This window comes from Poecilia formosa, unplaced genomic scaffold (genome assembly GCF_000485575.1).
Source record: "Poecilia formosa unplaced genomic scaffold, Poecilia_formosa-5.1.2 Scaffold166, whole genome shotgun sequence".
NCBI classification, from domain to species: domain Eukaryota; kingdom Metazoa; phylum Chordata; class Actinopteri; order Cyprinodontiformes; family Poeciliidae; genus Poecilia; species Poecilia formosa.
In genome coordinates, this window is record NW_006800105.1 from 132,090 (window position 1) to 152,310 (window position 20,221).

Sequence of the window (20,221 nt, forward strand, 5' to 3'; positions counted from 1 at the left end):
GGAAGCTGCAAACAAAAGATGAAAGGTCTGGTGCACAAATGGATGGATAAACAAACAGACTGACAGATTTCTGAGCACAGCTTTTACACCATCAGATAGGGAATGAAGTCTGGAAATAAAATGATTATATTCTTCCATACCTGTAAAAACCTAAATCAAATGCAATGGCAAAAGGCACTCTGGATAATCAAAACTTAAGGAAATGCTAAATAGCGTTAGAGTCTAAACAGTTTTATCTTGGAGAATATGACCGCAACTCAAATGTCTTCTGATGTGAACCAAGGTTAAAATCCAAGATGTGGCTTCACACATGAGTGTTACACACAGGTTGCAAAAAAAGCCACTTCTGTTCCCCCAAAAAAGACAAGAACCCAATCAAATCCTGCAGGATGTCCAAATATAGTAAACAAAGACCGGTGTGAAAGTTATTTTCCCAAATTCCCTTTCTGTGAATTTGCTGCATCCTTTTTTAGAGAAGAAAACAAGAATCCAGATATCCTGCATTTAGGGTTTCTTCAAATCCAAGGGAGTCTGTTTCCTTTGCAGAAAAACACTGCTGTGGACAAAGATTTGGATCAGTATTTTGGTGGTTTGGGTTTGACTGCTTGTCTTTGAGTGCTTGTCACATTGCACAAAAGATTAAAAAAAAATACTGAAATGAACCTTTAGTAGGGAAGCTTCAACAGATCTTAAACCTAATGGGAATCTGTGACCAGTTGTCAAAAAAGATGGAATAAACTTCAATAGCTAGTAACACAAGAACTGGTCACAATTAATCAAAATCTGGGCCAAACAGTAATATCACTGGAACAATGGAAGCAGTCCTTTTACATACGATTGATGAAGACATATGAAACTTCTGATGGCATTTTTTTCTTCATTGTACCATAGAAAAGTTACATATAAATGCTGACTCCACAAAACTGTGTCCCGGTGAATGTCTGACCCAGATTTGAAGAAAAGTCCCTAAACATTCATGAGTTTAAAACAGATGTTCTGCCTTCATCAAGTCTCGAGCTACAATGTCAGAAGCACATGAGCGCAGTGAGTCATACAGAAACCAACTTATGAAACCAAAGACGAATGAACGCACCAAAAGACGGTTGTGGTCAAACCGATGATGCGTGTGACATCACTAACTTACACTGTTGATACAGAATAACAAAATGCCACCCGGTTGTCAAGGCCAAAACAGTTCGCTCCAACTAGAACCACAAGATTTAAATAATTGGCGATGTAGTGTTAAATGAAAGTAAATATGCCAGTTTCCTGTTCACACACAGGAATTAATAGTTTCAATATTACAAGTGAGTCTCTATTCCATTCACTCCAACACTTGACGACTAAATCAGACTTCAGTCTGTGTTCAGTATGTGAACTGATGAGAATCTGAAAATGATCGACTGAACTGTTGACCTGGTGACTGGCAGTCAATTTGTTTGACTTTTCTTTTTAAAGCTCCATGAATTTATTTTCCCTTTAACATCTTCTAAACTACTTGAAGCTACTGAGATGCCTTTAATTTCTGTACTTCCAAAAAACCTTTGCAATCTATTTGCTATGACTTTAGCAATATGCAGTGCTCTGGCTTTCCTGCTTTTGGTTTGATCAGCATTATCTAAAATGTTTGATTTTGATATAGTATTAATAGCATGCATTTATAATGCAATAATCCCCCAGGGGAAGTTTTCTGTCTGGCTGAAGTGAACGTTGTGGGACTGTCTGGTTCCCCAGCTAAGGAGTCGGAGCCCAGAGGAGTTTACACCTGGTACAAACCCAGCTGCTTCTCTGTGCATTTCATAAAGATCGACTCATGTGAAAATATCATGAACATCAGAAGCCTTCAAATTGGGAAAAAAAAGAGCTAATTTCACCAATTTCTAAAATAAGAGATTTTAAAAGCTATTAAGCAGTTTGACCAACATCCACTGATAAGCGTTTTTAAAGTGCAGTATTCTGCTAATTTCATTTTTTACATTACATTGTAATGTTATCCTCTGTGTGGTCATGCACTGTGCTGCTGATTTACCCAGGCTCTGCCTTGGGGCTTCAGTCCACACCAGGACTCACCTATAAAAAACCCCTCCCTCATTAAGCTCCTTCAGACTAGCAGCAGCAATTAGCAAACACCTGGTGAACCTGTTTGTCTGATGAGACTTTAACACTCCTAAGAAGTGTTGTAAATGGGATCAACGGTTGGCATGGAGAAGCACTGTTGTGAAGCTGTCCTGAAGGGGGACGTGTCAGGAAGGGTAGGAGGTTCTTAAAGAGGCAGAGGCCAATTTTAAAGCACGGGAAGTTAAGTTTATTTTTAAGTTTATATGCAGAATTTACATAACAGCTGGAGTAACTTATTTACTTAACTGTGCTGTAACATGTTACCATGTGCCTGGAAAATACATAACACCGCCACTTTAACTACCCAGCAAAAACATAATACTCTACACTCACTCTATTACAAGCTCAGCTTCAGTTTACCTTTTGTTTCTCCAGATTTTCCAAGTCTCAAGGCTTTAAATGTTCAAATATCCACAATGTTTATGTACCTGCTTCCAGGGAATAATCAAGAAAACTCAACTATGTCATAACGTTGTTTAAAATTCAATATTCATGGCCTTTAAACACAGTATTTACAAAGTACAGGCCGATGCATGAGAGCAAATGCCATTTACTGTTTCTCTAATGTCTCCTCTGAGTTCACTGCAGTGTGAGCAGAGTTTAAACGATAGATCTCATTGAACAGCTCCAGCAGGGTGTTTAGATATAAATACGTCTTCTGCTGGTTTGGCGCAACTTTACTTGGTGATGTTGAGGCAAGGATGTAGATGTGGATGCAAGCAAGAAACTGAAAACAAAAAGTACAATCACTATCTGTAGCTTCTGCAGAAATAAGTTGCAAGCAAGAAACTCAACAATTACTCAACTAATACTTTAAGCTTAAAGCATTGACCAACCAGTACCAAGTTAGTGGGTGTTGCAACAATGATCCCAAACTTTGTGTCAAAACTGGGCTTGGATTCGGGCTTACATAAAGATTCTGGGCTATGTTTAAAAGATAAATAAAACCAAACGGTTCAAATGAATAAATTATACCAGCAAGAACAGTTGAATTAACTCAGATAATGCCAGAAGCTTGTTTGCTTGCTAAATAAATAAAGCCTAAATTGTAAACTTGTGTACTAAATTCTTGTTTTTCAAAGTTATTTCCACTGGACATTGCACAATAATTTCACAGTGGAATAATATTGTTCAACTAAATATTTGAAAAAATGACTTAAACATTCTAATGTTAAGTAATGTTGAGTAAAATGTTCAATGTCACTACAGCCACAGATGCTTCTTTTGATCATTTTTATTACATTAAGCATCTTTCAGAGAGGGATCATTTGTTGATAAAGGTGCATATTGACTTTATAAAATACTTTAACACAGGGACAAGTATCTCTTCAGCCAGGAGTAAAATCTATACAACATTGAATATTTTTTAAGAGGTTGAAAGATGGTTTACAGCAGATGTATATTTCCCAGTGTGCTCTGCAATAAACGCTTTTAGGTTTTACTGCTGCTCAAATGTTAACAAAGAGAGCGGAAAGAACGGTCAGACCAGTGACTGGAATCGGTGCAGCTAAATATGTTAAGACATCCATGACAAGGTCAAGCTGAACATCGAGTGAGTCAGAAAACTCACACTTCATTACCTGCCAGATACATGCAGTTTCTTTGTCAACACTGAGTCAATGTTGTATCAACTTGACTGATTCGTGCGCTGAGCCAGGTAGTTAGCCGGCTGCAGGTATATCAGCCAGAAATACCGAACTGAGACGAGAGAAAATTACCTGATCAATATAATTACAATCATTGAATGCTTCCTTTACAATTAGTGGACCATTTATTGGAGGTAAAGCCTGTCTAGCTCAGTTGTTAACGTAAAAAAAAATGAATCTTCTAAAATGATGCTTGGCTGCATCTCTAGTGTGTGTTTAATATATTAAAAAAGTAGTTGAACAGCAAGTGTCTGTGTGAAATACTTGCCCTAAAATTTAAAATAACCAGTGGATATACTTGATAATGGGCTTAACTTTGTTTGCCACTGTTATTTGCCAAATTATTCAACATTAAGCCTAATTGCCAATACATTATTGGGCTAATTCTAGTTTAGATGAACATGCAAACGCTCAACTCACCACATTCTTGTTAGCGGTAAAACTGTCAGAGCTTTTGAAACAGAAACCTTATTAAACCATCATTACCTGTGTGGTCGTATGTACCGTTTGAGCTTTCACTCTGCTATTATTAGACGTAACGAGTTAAGTAACTGTACATACAATCAGGGAAATCTCCATGTCATTATATGAATCTTTCATACTGCAAACCAAACATTTTTTTTATATTTCAACACATATCTTCAAAAGAAACATATTGTAACCGTCTCGGACCTAAAAATGAATCTTTTCTAAAGAACAATAACGCATCCAACATGTGTACCTACACTGCTCCTACATGCTGTCCAATCTGCTATCCAGAAAAGTTGCATAAAAGTTCAGGCTGTGATCCGTGCATGGGTAGGATCTTGTATTGATTATCCTTTTAAAAATATCCCACAGCAATCCTAGACCACGCAACAAAGGGGAATCATTTTCAGATGCAGCTCATGCACTGTCAGACCAAAATGTAGCTACAAATTTTGCATCCATGAGACAAGCAAGACGGACATTATGGCAACAGCCCGGACCTGACAGCATAATTTGATGCATCATGGTTAAGCCTGTGAAGTACTTGTTTGGACTCTCAGCACTGCTGGTCCACCATAATTAGCACATCATTTTCTCTTTTTAACAGGGTGATTCCACAGTTTTTATCTCCTGGCAGAACTGCGAAAAGGCGAGAAAAAAATGCAGACAAAGGATCCGAGACATTCTATTTATTTGACAGGATGTGAAGTGAGACACAAAGTGGGAAGCAAACTGTAACCGTTGGGTCATTATTGCTTCTGCCACCAGCCACCCACTTACAGGATAGTTACAATTCACCAATGACTGCACTGTTGTGTGGAAAATAAACGTAGCCCACAGGAGCCTCAGAAGCCGTTATGTAATTTAAAAACGTGGTGATCTACTTTTAACAGCGCAGCTCAATAATCCACTGCAATATTTGGAGCACAAGAAGATTTTTAATTAAATCAGTGGAGACTAACTAAAAATATCATTAATTATTTAAGTCAGCAAGACACTAATCCCATTTACAAGTAATTAGGTTTACTTTCTAATAAAATATACATTAAAAGTAAAAGAGCTAAAAATACTACACTGTTTGAAGAAGTACATAGATTATTAGTCCTCGACGCAGCAGTCAAAGGTTCGACCCCTGACATCTTTACCGTTGCTGCATATCTACCCATTTTTTCTTTTTGCTTGTTTCCTGTCTGAATACTGCGAATGAAAGCTGCTGTAGTGTCCAACGCAAAGGTCAAAATCTGTTCATGTCAATTAAAATTGGTTTCAAAGAAAAATGGAAGGCAAACGTTTGAACATTTAAGCTAAATTTTAAATGCTGCTGGCATATGTCACCTTTAGCATTTTGTTTTTTTCTAATCCATCTGCCTCTTATGGAAAATAAGTCCGATTTATGCACTTCTGGTTACTTTGTTGACTAAAGAATCACACATTTTTTCTTCTCGGGATGTTTTCACCATGTTAGCTGAGTTTAAAGCTTCCAGCAGGAACTCAGCTTGGCTGAGCTGCTGCAAGAAGAGGATTTTCAGGCAAATATCTTATTTTGATTATTTTGACAGCCTTATGCAGAAGACACTAAAATGCGGCTGCACGATATCAGATATTGTTGAATACTGTGATGATAATCCGCTGGGATTTTTAATATGCCGTCTGCGAAGTATTTTCATCAATCCTGTCTGCATGTGGACAGAAAGTGCAAATGCAGCAGAAAAGGACATTACTTTACACCACAAAAGGCAGGTACGGAACAATCAGTTCTTCCTAGCAGAGCTCTGCTCATCACTGAGGTCTGAGTCAGACCTTCATGTTGACTTGTACTCTCCAGCCTCCTCAGCTTTTCTCCATTCTGTTTCAAGATAAGCAACAGTAGGCCATTTAATCTGGGGAACTAAGTGGCAGATAAATGGATTGCTGTGCACAATGCAGTGGAAGCAGACTGCAATGTGCACAGCGATCCATGCAGAGAAGCCAAGGTTAAAGACTAAAGGAAAGAAATGGTACAACATGACTATCAACACAGAAGGGAAACCAACATAAACCATTGTTTATGTACATAAAACTGAGCCCTAATCAACATGGTTTGATTAAGATTTATTGGACAGAAAGTCATGTAACCTGCATGCTTATAAAGCAGATTATCATTAATGTAAAAGGATATGTAATGGTTACTTTCTAGGTGAAAAACGCTATTCTGAAAGGAAGTCAAAACCCAAGCATCTTTTTAAAATCCTCATATCTGCCATCAGATAGACCGTCTTCAGAATATGCATGTGCACACCCATAACGACGATGTACAGCTACCAGGTAACTGCAAACTACTACAGCCGAAATACTACGTGAGTGTCGTTGGTACTGTCCCAACCACATCCTCCCATCACTTCAGAGAAATAGTTTAACAAGAACTCGATGCTCTGATGGTGAGAACAACAGTGCTTTGTTACCACTGGTACCTAAGCTTTATAACCACCACCTCGCTGCCATTTAAACACTTGTAGCTGGTAGGAAAAAAAAAAGAAAAAAAGCACAACTTGCTCTACATGCAGATGAAGGCATGATGAGCAGCAGCTTTCATTTACTGCAAATTGGTTAAATCTGTTTCCCACAAAATAAATTGCCAAACAAACTGCTGCATCTTTAAAGAAGAATGTGTTTTGTGTGTTTTGCTTGATGATAAAATAAACTCTCCTTTGGGCTCGGTTTTTGGAGGATCATTCATATTTGTTACGGATGACATGATTTGATCCGTTTCCAATCATGACTAAGAGCTGTGCCTGAAAGACCTTGGTAGCACAAGTCTAAAACGAACAGATATTCGTTTTAGCTTGAAGTGATCTCTGTGTCCTGACTCTGACTCAGTGAACATTTAACCCATCTGTGTGCTGCATTGCTCATCAAATGCCACAACTGTCACGTTTAAATGATTTGAGCGAGTTTCACTTCTTTCTTGCGCCTCATCACGACGCCTTGCAGCGAGCCGCCTGACATGACAGCAGAATCATTTAGGCCAATGAACATTTTCATAATGATTCCTCCTTTGGCACTGGACCAGTATGTTAAACTGAACAAAGGATATTAGAGCCTAAAGCCGATGAAAAAACAAGTTTTAAATGTAAGAAGCCTTTTTCTCCCTTCTGACTTCATCAAAACGCCAACTGTCTTTAACAGGAAGAAGAAAAAGACACCAATCGTAATTAAGTGAACCTGTGCATCCCGACGGCAGACATCAGCAAAGACCTTACTTAAAAAGTGAATATTTTCTTGAGATAAGTCTCAACTTGTTTGGAGACACAGATGGCGATCTTATGAGACAACAATTACCTTGACAGAAACATCAATACTCCCCCAATCAATACACAGGCAGAGGCTGGATTAATGTCCAACACCAACACTGTCAAGAATGCTAGTTTACAGAAAAGACAGATTGTCTAATGTAAACCAAAACACTCCTAATTTAACCACTCACATATCTGCTAATAGTACTAGATTATAAAGTTCCTAAATGAACTTAAAACCCTGGAGGATCTTCGTTTACAATATATATTCTGATAAATTACAGACAGACAATAGAGCCAATATTATTTAAATCTTTGACACCAAACAGTAATTTTGAAAAAAGGCTGAATAAAGTCTCTCATGCAAAAGTAAATCAAAAAGGAGAGGCATTTTGGTTTGGTCATGTTCACAGGCAATAAGATCAGAGTAAGAGAAACATTCATATCCATGAAGTGAAAACAAACAAAGAAAGAAAGAAATGGTTTGACCGATGAGTAGAGGTTCAAAAGATGAACTTTTTTTCTCTAAATAAAAAAACGAAAGTGAAAGGTTGGCTTTCTACATTTGCAAACCCTGAGATTTCATGCACATTTTCACACTCTGACCAAGACGAGTGCAGAAATCCCTCACCATGCTTTAATCCATGTAAAGTAATTGTTTGTTCAACAGACAGCAGGCTTGAAATTGTCAAAACATGCAATGTTTGATCAGACGAATGCATTTCAAAGAATACTCTTTCAATCAGTTATCTCATTGAGTTATCTCATTGTACTAATTCAGAGCTCACTAAGCTACAAACTGCATCTCTGGAGACCTTGAATAGACAACAGTGAAACACACAGAACCAGCATCAAAGAAGAAGAAGCCCAATCACCATCAAAGCAAATCAACTTGATTAAAATCCCAAATATAGGTGGCCATGAGTTAAAGAAACTTAATTTGGTTCAGAGAAAGGAAACATCTGACCAATAAGTAAGAGCTCTTGTCCAGTTCTTTGATTTCACCAATTATGGTTCTTAACTTAGTAAATAGTTTCTTTTTCCTTTTCATTCCCCTTAATTAAATCAGGTATTAAGAACTCTGAAATATGAGTGAAAGCCAATTTGAGCTTCAGAACTAGAGAGAAAAAACAAAACATAAATTAAACCTTAAATCAGAAAATAAACCCCTGAATGTTCATTCTCAGTTCCTTTTGGAATTACCCTTTAACGGAGCGGGATTATGTTTACGGCACAAACATTTTACAGCACAATCCATTGGTATGGAAAATGAGTTTTAAAAAAAACAAAAAAAAACAAACATTTCCTGGGTAAAAGTAGAAAGTGGCTCCATATGTTTATTCTTTCACAATGGATGCTGAAGTAAAGCCTTTGAATGAGACAATCTGCACTAAAAAATATAGTGTAAACACACTGATAATAACCGAGGGCTCCAATAAAGATCAACAACAAAACACTAAATCCAGGTCCAGATTACCATCTGCTTAAAAGAAACAAACCCTTCTGACTTATACTGAGTGTGCCTGAGTGGAGCACAGCTCAGACTTGAAGAGGGAAGATAATGTAGCACATGAAATCAATTAAGATCCAGTAAACTCTTTTACTGGATCTTTTACTCAGTCCTACTCTGATCAATTTAAATATTAGTTTCTGTACACAAACTGAGGCAGAAAAAGAATCTTTTTGGTTGAAGCTACTTTTACAGAAAGCAGCATGTTTACACTTTTATGCCAAAAGGTTTTCTGATGAAGAACAATCTGCCCTTTCACCTTGATGGCTCTCCTGTTGTACAACACATAGTGACGAGTTTTACCAGGTATCCCTTCCAAAGAGAAACTTAAGTACAATTTTAATCAACAGACACAAATAAACTCAGTGCTAGAATTTATATCTTCTAAATATCCAGCATAACATTTTAGTACCTGTACTCTTTTAGTCAAATCATCCACACATACTGTTGTCCAAGTCATATTTAACATGAATACTACACTCATACTGATAACGCAAGTACCATCATACGTGATAGTAGTTGCTGCTATTGTGTTTTTTCTTTCTTGTCCTTTCTCATAGAAAGTACCCCTGGTCACATGCTGCTGTGTTTTTCTCACTTTCTCAGACTGTATTGAAATGAATCTGGATTAGTCTGCTCCATAACAGACTTACTCTGCAGAAATGAGATTACTTTTCACTGTGAACTGGTGCAATATAAAGTAAACTGGTCCACCCAAAGCCCACATTGCTCCCAGTAATCACTCTGGAAGCATCACTAAAAGAGTCCAGAAAAGTTTTTTAAATTAAGCGAACCATCGCCTCTTCTACATTAATTTTTCCTCCACTGCTCTTCATTCTTCTGACTGACGGCTACAGCGGCATTCACAGGGTGTGCATTAAAAACCTGCTGACTGTGGCAACACCAACATCTCTCAAAGGCTTTCAACATACTGTCAACTAATGCAATGCAAGGAAGTGTCAACATCTGCTGAAGCAATATTTCACGTGTAATGAGAGAAACAGAACAAAGTTTGGACTAAAAAGTATAACTTCAAGATAATTTCATTGTGATGTCCCAATTAACACATATTTCCCATGAACTAAATGTCGATAGCAGAGTCACGTCTTGGTCAGAGGTTTTCTGAGGTCAAGTTTTTGTTTTCTTCCTCAGCAGCATCAGGCAGTCGGCCTCTCATAAATGAGAGCAAGTCAACATTAATAACTTTTTATGTAGCCATGCATACCAACTTAATAAAATACGTGGCAATAAAATTGCCTAAATTTAGCTTTCCATAAATATGTACAGACGTGTGTGTAGAACAAGATTTAAAATTCANCATAAATGAGAGCAAGTCAACATTAATAACTTTTTATGTAGCCATGCATGCCAACTTCATAAAACATGTAGCAATAAAATTGCCTAAATTTAACTTTCCATAAATATGTACAGATGTGTGTGTAGAACAAGATTTAAAAGTCAAGCAAATGACTGAGAAAAGTATAAATATATATATATATATGTTAAAATAAGTTATTTTGTTCATATTTTTTTGCCATTTAGCAAATGATTTAATCTCAGACTGTAAGAAAATAAACACCATGTGTTGTTTTGCCAGAACTTCTTCACTGGGTTGGCAATGAATCCATAAATGTTTGTAATGTTTGTTTTTGTTTTTAAATTTTTTTTTATTTTTCAAAAATAAACTGAAACCTAAAATTCATAGCACATTAATTATTCATTTAATTTTTTAAAAAAATGTGCAACCTCAGCTTGCAATATACTGACATGGTATTTGAAATTATTTTAACTTTTGCAACAAGCTTAAAATAATTAAAAAAAATACAGACTGCTGGCTGCAGTCTCTTCTGCATTTTGTAAAGATGCGTAAATTATGTTGTTACCACAAACTGCCTGACAGGACCACATGTGTTTTCTATCTTGGTGGATTTCAAAGCCTACCTTAATCATTTTTATGGTCATTCTGTGATTCTCATTAAAATGTTGTAATTGATTCAATACCCAGCTCTGCCTGACCATTGCCCAACTTGTTAGACACTCCAGTTTAGTTTTGCATATACAAATAGTCTCGCATACACAACATCTTCTTGTTTTAGAAGTCTGGATATGATCTTATCCTTTTGTTTTGAGAGGCCTGAGTGTCTCTTCTGAAGTAATTTGATAGAAACCAGGATGCTGTGGCATGTAAACAGAGCACCCGCAGCCCCAAACAGTCTCCATTGGCTAGGAAATCACAGTCTGAGAAGATATCGAAGAAGTTATTGGAGATGATTGAGACTTTCATTAAAATCCTGGATATTTAAATAAATTAGTAACAAGGCTTGTCACTTCTAATGTGAGCACCAAACTCCAGAGAAGGACTCTATAGTAAAACTCTCTTGGAGAGAAATGAGTAGAACTCTAAGTTTATTTTTTCTTATGTGGATATTTTGGCAATAATAGCCAAAAGATTTGTCAAATTAATTAAGAAAACAGATGATACCACTTCCATCAGGGCAGAAATGTAGTAAATACATACAAAATGTTTTTCTTTGAAGCATCTATGTACAATTTGGGATGTAATCTTCCAGTGCAGCAGAGGGCAGCACTGAGAATGTCTAGCATTCAATTAAAGTTAAACTTAATTAAAATACAACAGTAAACAGACTTGAAATACCTTTCTTCATCAAATTTAGAGTGTTTACTGTCAAATGTGTGTGTAAAAATGGCAACATTGTGTTTTTGAATACTGTTGAGACAAAATGACAATGTCTGTCTGCAAGTTTTGCATCGTTTGTTTGTCAAGAAAGCATAACCCACTGATTACTCTTCTGCTGCTGCAATTAATGACCTGTGGCTGTAATATTTTCTCAACAGGAAGACCTTCTGTTTAGGGAGTGGGGGAACTTAATATGTAAATTTCTTGCACTTGCTATGAATACATAATTACATTCTGAAAATAACTTGTCTTATACTTACAAGTGTAGTTAATGACAGAATACAGGTCATATAGATCAAAACATCCTGTTTAGCTTTTCAATTTTATTCAGCAGTGAAGCCACAATTAAAGACTAAACTGAAGAAGCAAGCAGTGCAAAGTAGAAACCAAAACAAGTTCAAAATCAGCTGGAGGTAGAAAAGTAAAACTGAGTGTGTATTACAGAAACTCTGATTTATGGAGATTAATGCACATGTTTAAAAAGGGTCTTCAGCTGAAACACTTGCAGCCTGCTGCATCTCCTGCTCAGACTTGATGTGACAAATGTGACATTATTGTCACATAAACTCATAAATGAGTTAACATGTTTATTTTTTTCACCGTACTGTGAGGTTATGAACTTTTATTGAGTCCTTATCTATTTATTCACTGCTTGGATCGGTGTTCCATGATGCAACTTCAGTGAAATTGATGTGTGTTGCATCATTAATCAAATAAAGTAAAGTAACAAATCAATGAGAAAGTCTCGACATGCCCTAAATTACATGAAGTACTTTATCATCTCACTTATCTAAGCAGACTGTACTGTACATATCCCTGGATTTTCTCAAGGAAGTTCTAACAGTATCCAGAAATAATACATGCCAATCTTCGTTCAACCTCTTAACAAAACCTGAAACTTGCATCGGAAATATCAGAAACTATGACTGTGGTGATGTCGTTGCGTTAAGGCAAACTTTCCGCTTAACGCTGTGTGTGCATGCACGTGAAAAAGGGACTTTTTAAACATTTTTTCCACTTAATTGTTGGAAAAAAACAACATAAAGAGATGGCTCACAGAAGAGACGCGCTCTCTCTCAGCTTTGAAATGAAACTTCTGAAAGTTAGCAGAAGTTGGGTCTGTTTTTTCTGTCGCCAGTACATGTTCTTCCACACTTTTATTACAAAGTTCTATACTCTAGAATGATTGGACTTGTCTAATAGGATGTGGCAGAAAACAGACTTTCTAAACCATTGTTTATTTTGTTTGTCAGACTTTATAAGAATGGCCATTTTTGTGCCTTATTTGCTGAAAACTAACATTGTTGAATCAGTTTTAGCTCATTTAGTAAAAGACCAAATCATGATTGGTAAAATGTTAAAAATCAATAGTTGGTTTGGTAAGCTAATGACATTAACGTAATAATAGAAAATTAAAATAAAGAACTAGACTTTAATATTTTGAAAACTAGAAGATGGAAGAAAAGTCTGGAAAAATAATTCATACCCATTTTTTGTTTTATTTCCATACTTATCCAAACTTTACTGGGAACTGGTAATAGCTTAATAAATCTCCCACACAGCCTCATCTAATTTTCTTTAAAACTCAGAAACAAGATTCATTGCTAACACTTTATTTGAAGACTGACATGACAGTCATACACATGAAGGAGTCTTCATGAATATTTATGATTGTTGTCATTAAGTGTCATTCGATAAATAATTACACATTTGATGCAAAGTTGACACTTTTAATGGACTTTTAATGCAACTTTGCACTAACTGTGATCATCATTTACCAAATGACACTTCATGACAACGGTCATAAACATTCATGAAAACTCTTTCATTTCCATGACGGTCTTATGCACACCTCTTCACAGAAAGTGTTACCCACTGCTTCTGCTCAAATTTCATAGCATGTTAATTACTACCACTATAATCATCTTATAAACATGTATTAAATGTAGTACTTGCATAATGGACTGTTTTGCTATTCTGCTCATCATACAGCCACACAACAAAATTACTTTAATTGGGCTCTTGAGTAACTCTTAAGAGTGATGAGTGGCCCTCATGCATCATGACTGTTTTGGGTTGGTCACAACCAGACGTATTTCCAAACAGCAGAATTTGTCAGACTCCTCTTGTTTTTTGCTTTTTGTTCTGTATCATATCCCTTTATCAAGTCGCTCTACAATCCATTTCTTCCCTTACAGTTTATATTGGTTACAGGTTTGTGTCAACCTCCCAAAATTCAGAGTGAATATTGGTGGGATGACTTTAACTCCCAGTCTGTGTCAGTACTTTATAGATGATAGTGAGGAATAAAGACCAAATCATGATCAAGGAACAGAAAAGTTGAATCTTGAAAGGACTTTAGATATCTCGGCAAAACTGATCCTTCTGTACATAAACTGAGATTGATGACGCGCAAGTTTCGTCTAGTAAGAAGTTGAAGATTAAAAGCTAACAATTATGACATTACTTAGTGAAAATGCTTCCCTCTGAAACCACACTCCAAACTTTGACATGTTACATCTGTAAATCATGTATAAACTCATATCACTTGCATAATTTTTTTAAAAGACAGATTAACATCACACATTTTAACCGGGACGGTTTTAAAAGACTCCTTTTACCTGTGTGGACCACTTTGTAAAAGTGGAGACTGAAAAAAACTGAAAAACTGAAAAAAGTTTTTCAAAAAGTTGGAGACAGTAGAAACTTAAATCGACAAAGCATTCAATTGATTCATTCTTTCATAACATATCTGGCTGTTGTGGACTGTTTTGTTCTGCCTCTTCTGTGACTGGTCCTCCTATGGTAGCTCCTATTTCATTTATTTTTAGCATGAGCATTCATATATAAAGTTGGCAATTTTGGACTGACTTAAATTGATAATCAGCTTCTTGTTACTACTTAACCTGATTTTGAAGCTTACACTTGAGCTCAGCAGGATCCCTTTAAGAACACATGACTAGGTTTAACTGGATTACAGTGGACCAGGGGGGATTTGTGGTGGTTGGAAACATCTATCCCTAATAGCTAATAGCTGATATCCACCAATAACTGAGACCCCCTCTAAAACACCAGTTCTACCTGCCTACTTTATTAGTTCAAACACCAAATATACCTTAATTAATTAATACACACCATCTTAACACCACTGTAGAAGCTATTGGCTACCTTATTGCCACCATTCGGGGTACAGTCAACTAGTCAGTGGCATGAAAACGACTGGTACATCAGTCGTTTGTCATAGCATTACACCTAGGTATCTGAGGTTCCCACATCGCATTTTCTTTCAAATATTGTCACCGTTCTAAAGTAATGGACTGTCATTTTTACCAAAGGTATATTTTTATACCTAAATAATCTTTTGGCAAAAAAAAAAACAAGAGGTGATTTTTTTTCTTTTCTTTTTTTTTTTCAAAAATAATTTTTAGTATAAAATGACTTAGGCCATTGTTTTGGGAAAGTAACAATATATTAGATATGCTAATAAGGTCAGACCTAAGAGAAAACCAGCAATTGGCATTGGCTAGGAAAAGCCTGAACGGTGCATCTCCACGTCCAGGCAACGAGTTGACCTCTGCCATACGACAGCAAAGATTGTCTGGATCTCCATCAATAGGGTCAAGAGTTTTGATTTTTCCTCCTTCAGTGCTCTCACACATCTGTACTTTTTTTTAGCTTTCTGTATCAACACAAAGACTTCTCTAGTTTCATTGACACTCCTATAATTTCCATCAGTTCTTTGACCTCATACACATAACGGTGAAGAACAATAACTGAGGTTATTTTCACACATAATACAGGGTGTGTTTCTGATGACCTAATTACTGGTGTGTGGTTAAGGAAACACCTTGATCACCACATGCCCAGCTACCCCAACAGGAAGGCTGTAACTTCAGCACCAGAATGCAACGCAGACCGCCCCAACTTCAAAGATTACCTTAATAATGCTGCTCCGGCGAGGTATGTCAGATTTGGCATCCGGCCCCACGGAGGTGTTGGCGGTTTCTACTCCGGTTTGGCTGCCAGGTGTGAGAGGGGAGCCTGAGCACATCATATTCTCCGAAATCCCACAGTCTCCATTCAGAACCGACACTTCGCAATGCGTCTTCCCCGCAGCCTCGTCGCTGGGCACGGCCGTGTGCCCGAAATGAACCGGAGGGAGCCTTCCGTCCTCCCCTAACTCCGCCATAGGCACTTCGATCTCACCCACTCACAGCACTCAAAAACAAAGGTTTCGCCTTCACTCTGATATCCCTCCCAGTCTTTTATTGTTATTACTACTGTTATTGTAATTATTGCCTCGGTGTAACATGTGCCGTCTCATCGCTCGGTGCTCATATCCGCCAGGTTCCTACGGAATGAGAGGCTTCCTCCGTGCACTGAGCTCCGTCTGTGAATTACAGATAGGATTTATGTTGACAGCATAAGGAGAGACCAGAGAAGAAAAGCACATTTTGTTTGCACTGGAAGCGGATGTTCTCAACATACAGCAGGCACCAGTCATTTTTCATGTGAACGAGGGGGGTTTATGCATGATGATGCCGTTCACACCTATTTATTTAAATAAAACAGCCTTTCTGCAGATAAAATAACCCCCTCACAGAACTCGTAATTAGCTAGAAATGCCGCCGGATCCGCGTCTTACCTTTAGAGCTGCTTGGTCTCTCCATAGTCACAGCCCGTGTTTCAGCTGAAGTTGTTGCTCCAGCAGCCTGAGGAGCAGACTGTCGTTTGTTTTCTGTCAGCTCAGCTAGTTAGCAGGCTAACAAAGCTCGCTCACTCACTCACTCGCCAGCTCAGGGAAGTTAGTTTGCCTGAAGTCCAACCGGCAGCTTCTGCTATTGGTTGACGAACTAAATGATATTAACCTGTCTCGGTCGGTTACTTACTGTGGTCAGCACCGGTTCGGCTCGGTTTTAAAAGAGATAAAGAGAGCCGTTAAGTCTGTAATCGTCAGTCACTGAATGAGTCGTTTCCAGGGAACAAAGTTGTGTATGTCTCGTGAACGCGCACGAGGTTTGTTGTCACTCTACTGAATTATCTTAAACACCTGCACATTTTTCTGGTGTGTCTTTAAAAGTGAAAATTGTGGATTTTTCTGGTGTGTCTTTAAAAGTGAAAATTGTGGATTTATTGTAGACACGGTGAGTTGAACCAAATATTGAGCAAACAACCTTTTCCCATATTAAGTGTCACCTTCATTTGTCTATGCAAGAATAAACAGCATAACAATGCCTCACCATCAGGGAGGAGGGAGTTTTGGAATATGAGCACATCAAACTTAAAGCAAAAGTTATTGTAATCCTGTGCCAAAAGGGGCTCAAATTGGATCAGTCAGCAAGGAAGAATCTATTACCTCAAAAATAATAATAATAAAAAACACAGATTGATGTTTTTCCAAATACCATCACACAGAGCCTTTAATTACAGGTGGCATGTTCTGTCTGATGAAAATTGAAGTGTTTCACCATAACGACCAATGTTACATTGGAAGGAAGCACTGAGAAATGGCCAAAAATAGTTATTGTAAGAGGTGTGCCAAGTCATGCAACTTAAAAGGTGGTTCCATCTTATAAGAAAATTTATGTACATTTCTGAGTATGAAAAAGTTTTATCACAGGAAGTTTTGCTTCATTTAATGGCAGATAATGACAAAATGTTTTGGCTTTTTTTAGTGTCTGTAAATATCCGACATCAGTTATATTCTAAACCTGTATTTTTCATTGATTATTACTGCTTAATGATGAGAATTGCATTTCATTTGGAATTGAAAGTTACCACTGCTGCCAATGGACATCTTTAATTTATCGTAGCAAAATATTTAGAAAGTTTTAATTTTTAGCCCATCATTTTAAACCATATTAATGTAAAGATGTTGAAAGTCAGGTTCGCATGATTAATCTCAACTACATTTATACAATAGTGGATATCATTCTCTAACTTTTGTTTTTCAACCAAAATGTTATGCTGCTTGCCATTTTTCTACTCATTTTGTTTTGTAATATTTTACATGCCAGTTAATTGGTTATAGCTTGCATAACTGTTTATGCAAGCTATAACCATCAAAATTATTACCATTTGAAATCCCTTTGTACATAATGAATCTGAATAATATGATTTTTACTTTTTCAATAGAAGTAGGCTACTGAAATAAACATTGTTAAACAGTGGAGGAAAATAACTATTTGCCAGTATTTCATGTTTCCCTCCTCAAAGAATGGAGAGATCTGTAATTTCCATCACAGGTACAATTAAACTTTGACAGAAACTAAAAATATAAATCCAGAAAAATTACATTGTATGTTTTTTAAATTATTAATTTGCATTTTATTGCATGAAATAATGCCCTGCGACAGACTGGCAACCTGTCCAGGGTCTACCCTGCCTCTCGCCCGGAACGCTAGCTGGAGATAGGCACCAGCAACCCTCCCAACCCCACTGAGGGACAAGGGTGTAAAGAAGATGGATGGATGGATGGATGGATGGATGGATGGATGGATGGATGGATGGATGGATGGATGGATGGACGAATGAAATAAGTAGGGTTGAAGTAAGATTCTGTACCACTTGTTATGTGGTCCAGAATCCTTCATTTACTGTTATAAAGGTCAGATTTTTCCAGTAGCTCTTGCCCAGGTTTACTCACTCAGCAGCAGGGATTTTGGCCCACTCCTCCAAAAATCTTTCAGGTTTTTGAGCCACACAGAGCTTCAGCTTCCTCCGGAAGATTTTCTATTTGGTTCCTATTCCTATGGTGGCGATGTTGGAGACTGACTGATGTTGGACAGGTGTCTTATTAAAACAAGTACAGTTAATACAGTTATGGAGCGAAGGACAGGAGGTGTTCTTAAAGACAAACTTAGTCTTGCAGTTTTTCAGGTTTTAAGGGGATCAAATACAATTTTCATGCAATAAAATGAAAATGCAATATAGACTCTTGAAAAGGTTCCTTCTTCTAAGAAATCTTTATCCAAAGTCTGCACATCTTGTTTCCGAAATGTACATTCCTTTATTATGAAAACTAAATCTGTTATTTCTTTCAATTTCAAACTGAGACTGTGAAACATATTCAGATGTTGACGGTTTTACTGAAAGCTACATGTGATGAATTCCAATGAAGTCATTTCAAAGCCTTTGCCCACATGACACTTGTTTATCTGTCACATCGTGTGCTTTGGTGATCTTCCTCTTTGTGTAGGCAGTAAATCGAAAAAAAAAATGTGCTAATCTCAGAGGTGAAGTAATTATGTTAACTGTCTCTTTTGCTGTTGTGTCAAGTTTCCTTTGCAAAATAAGAACACACCCTTAGCAAAAGGAAATTGAGAGTAATAGTTATAAATGGCTCAGTTGAACGGTAGTTCATGTAAAAAAGTAAATGTAACCAACATTTAGGACACTGTATTCTATAAAACGCCTTGTGTGAGTAAAAAAGCCTAAAATAATTTGATACTTGTTCATAGTTTCGGGGGAAAGCAGATATGCCTACTCTTGGGGACATCAATGAAAAAAATGAGTTGTAGAACAGAGCCACCTGCTGGTCAATATGGGTACTGTTCAAAATGATTAGGATTTCTTATGATTATAGTTATTATAGTTAATAGGGGTGTAGTAGCCTCTTTTTTACTCTGAACATTTCTAGTTGTCTGTGGTCATAACAGAAAATCACTTTATTGTTGTTAAAGCAGAAATATTTACACTTTAATACCAATAACAGCACAGAGGATTTACTAAAGCATGATTCCAACAGCTACACTTATCAGCGCCGCTGCTCTAATTACTTTACACATCCCTCTTTTTTCCAGTTGACCAGCTCTAAGTTTTCTCTTTTAGCATTTCCTAGTTTTTGGTAGCATACAGAGCACAGCAGGAGTCCAAAGTGAGGTCCATGGGTTCAGTTTTTGTGCAGACCTGCGATTAAAGAATCTTAGCAATCTGGTTAGTAACACAGACTGTTCATGAAGACTGACATAAGAAACTGCAAAAAAAAAAAAAAAAAAAAATACTGGAACTACAAGATGCAAAGAAATTACATTCTTTTAAATAACACATAGTATTTGTCTTTTACTGTATTTATAATATAATTTACTCACAAGAAGAGTTGGACCTACCAGTCCTTTATTTTGGCTAAATAAGGCAACCCTTTCAAAGAAACGTTGACTTATTTCCTGTTCTTTTTTTTTTGTTTTCAGGCAAAGGTTATGAGATTTCTAAGAAATTATTTTGTATTTCAGTTGTTGTAGGATGTCACAAACTAACAATTATTCCCATAGATTTCAGAAGAGAGAGCATCCCACATCATAATAGATCTTCTACCATACCGAACACTAGGCATGAAATTCTTTTCTACACATTCATCCTTTCTTTTACAACAAGCGTCTGTATCCCTGTGTCCTCCCTATTGTAGTTATAACCAGAAAATGCTGAAGATAGCACACTGTGGCTGACAGAAATACGACGTTAGCATTAACAAAACGATTCCCAAACAGCAAGTGGTCAGAAACTCAGCCTA

At 37.0% G+C, this 20,221-nt stretch overlaps 1 protein-coding gene across 4 annotated transcripts in view; it reads right to left on the reverse strand.

Annotated features, from left to right (window-relative positions):
• Positions 1-16,723, reverse strand: part of plcl2 (phospholipase C like 2) — a 48,456-nt gene extending 31,733 nt beyond the window's left edge. Inside the window, exons 1-3 of one of the 4 annotated variants that reach the window (XM_016677829.1) lie at positions 16,501-16,723; positions 16,358-16,424; positions 15,650-16,102 (exon numbers count right to left, since the gene is read on the reverse strand). In XM_016677829.1, coding sequence (XP_016533315.1) covers positions 15,650-15,901 — 252 coding nt within the window. In that variant the 5' untranslated portion in view covers positions 15,902-16,102; positions 16,358-16,424; positions 16,501-16,723. Of the gene's footprint in view, positions 1-15,649; positions 16,103-16,357 lie in introns of all 4 variants that reach the window. The other 3 variants (XM_016677828.1, XM_016677827.1, XM_007564694.2) reach the window with 3 other exon arrangements.
• Between the last annotated feature and the right edge of the window lie 3,498 nt (positions 16,724-20,221).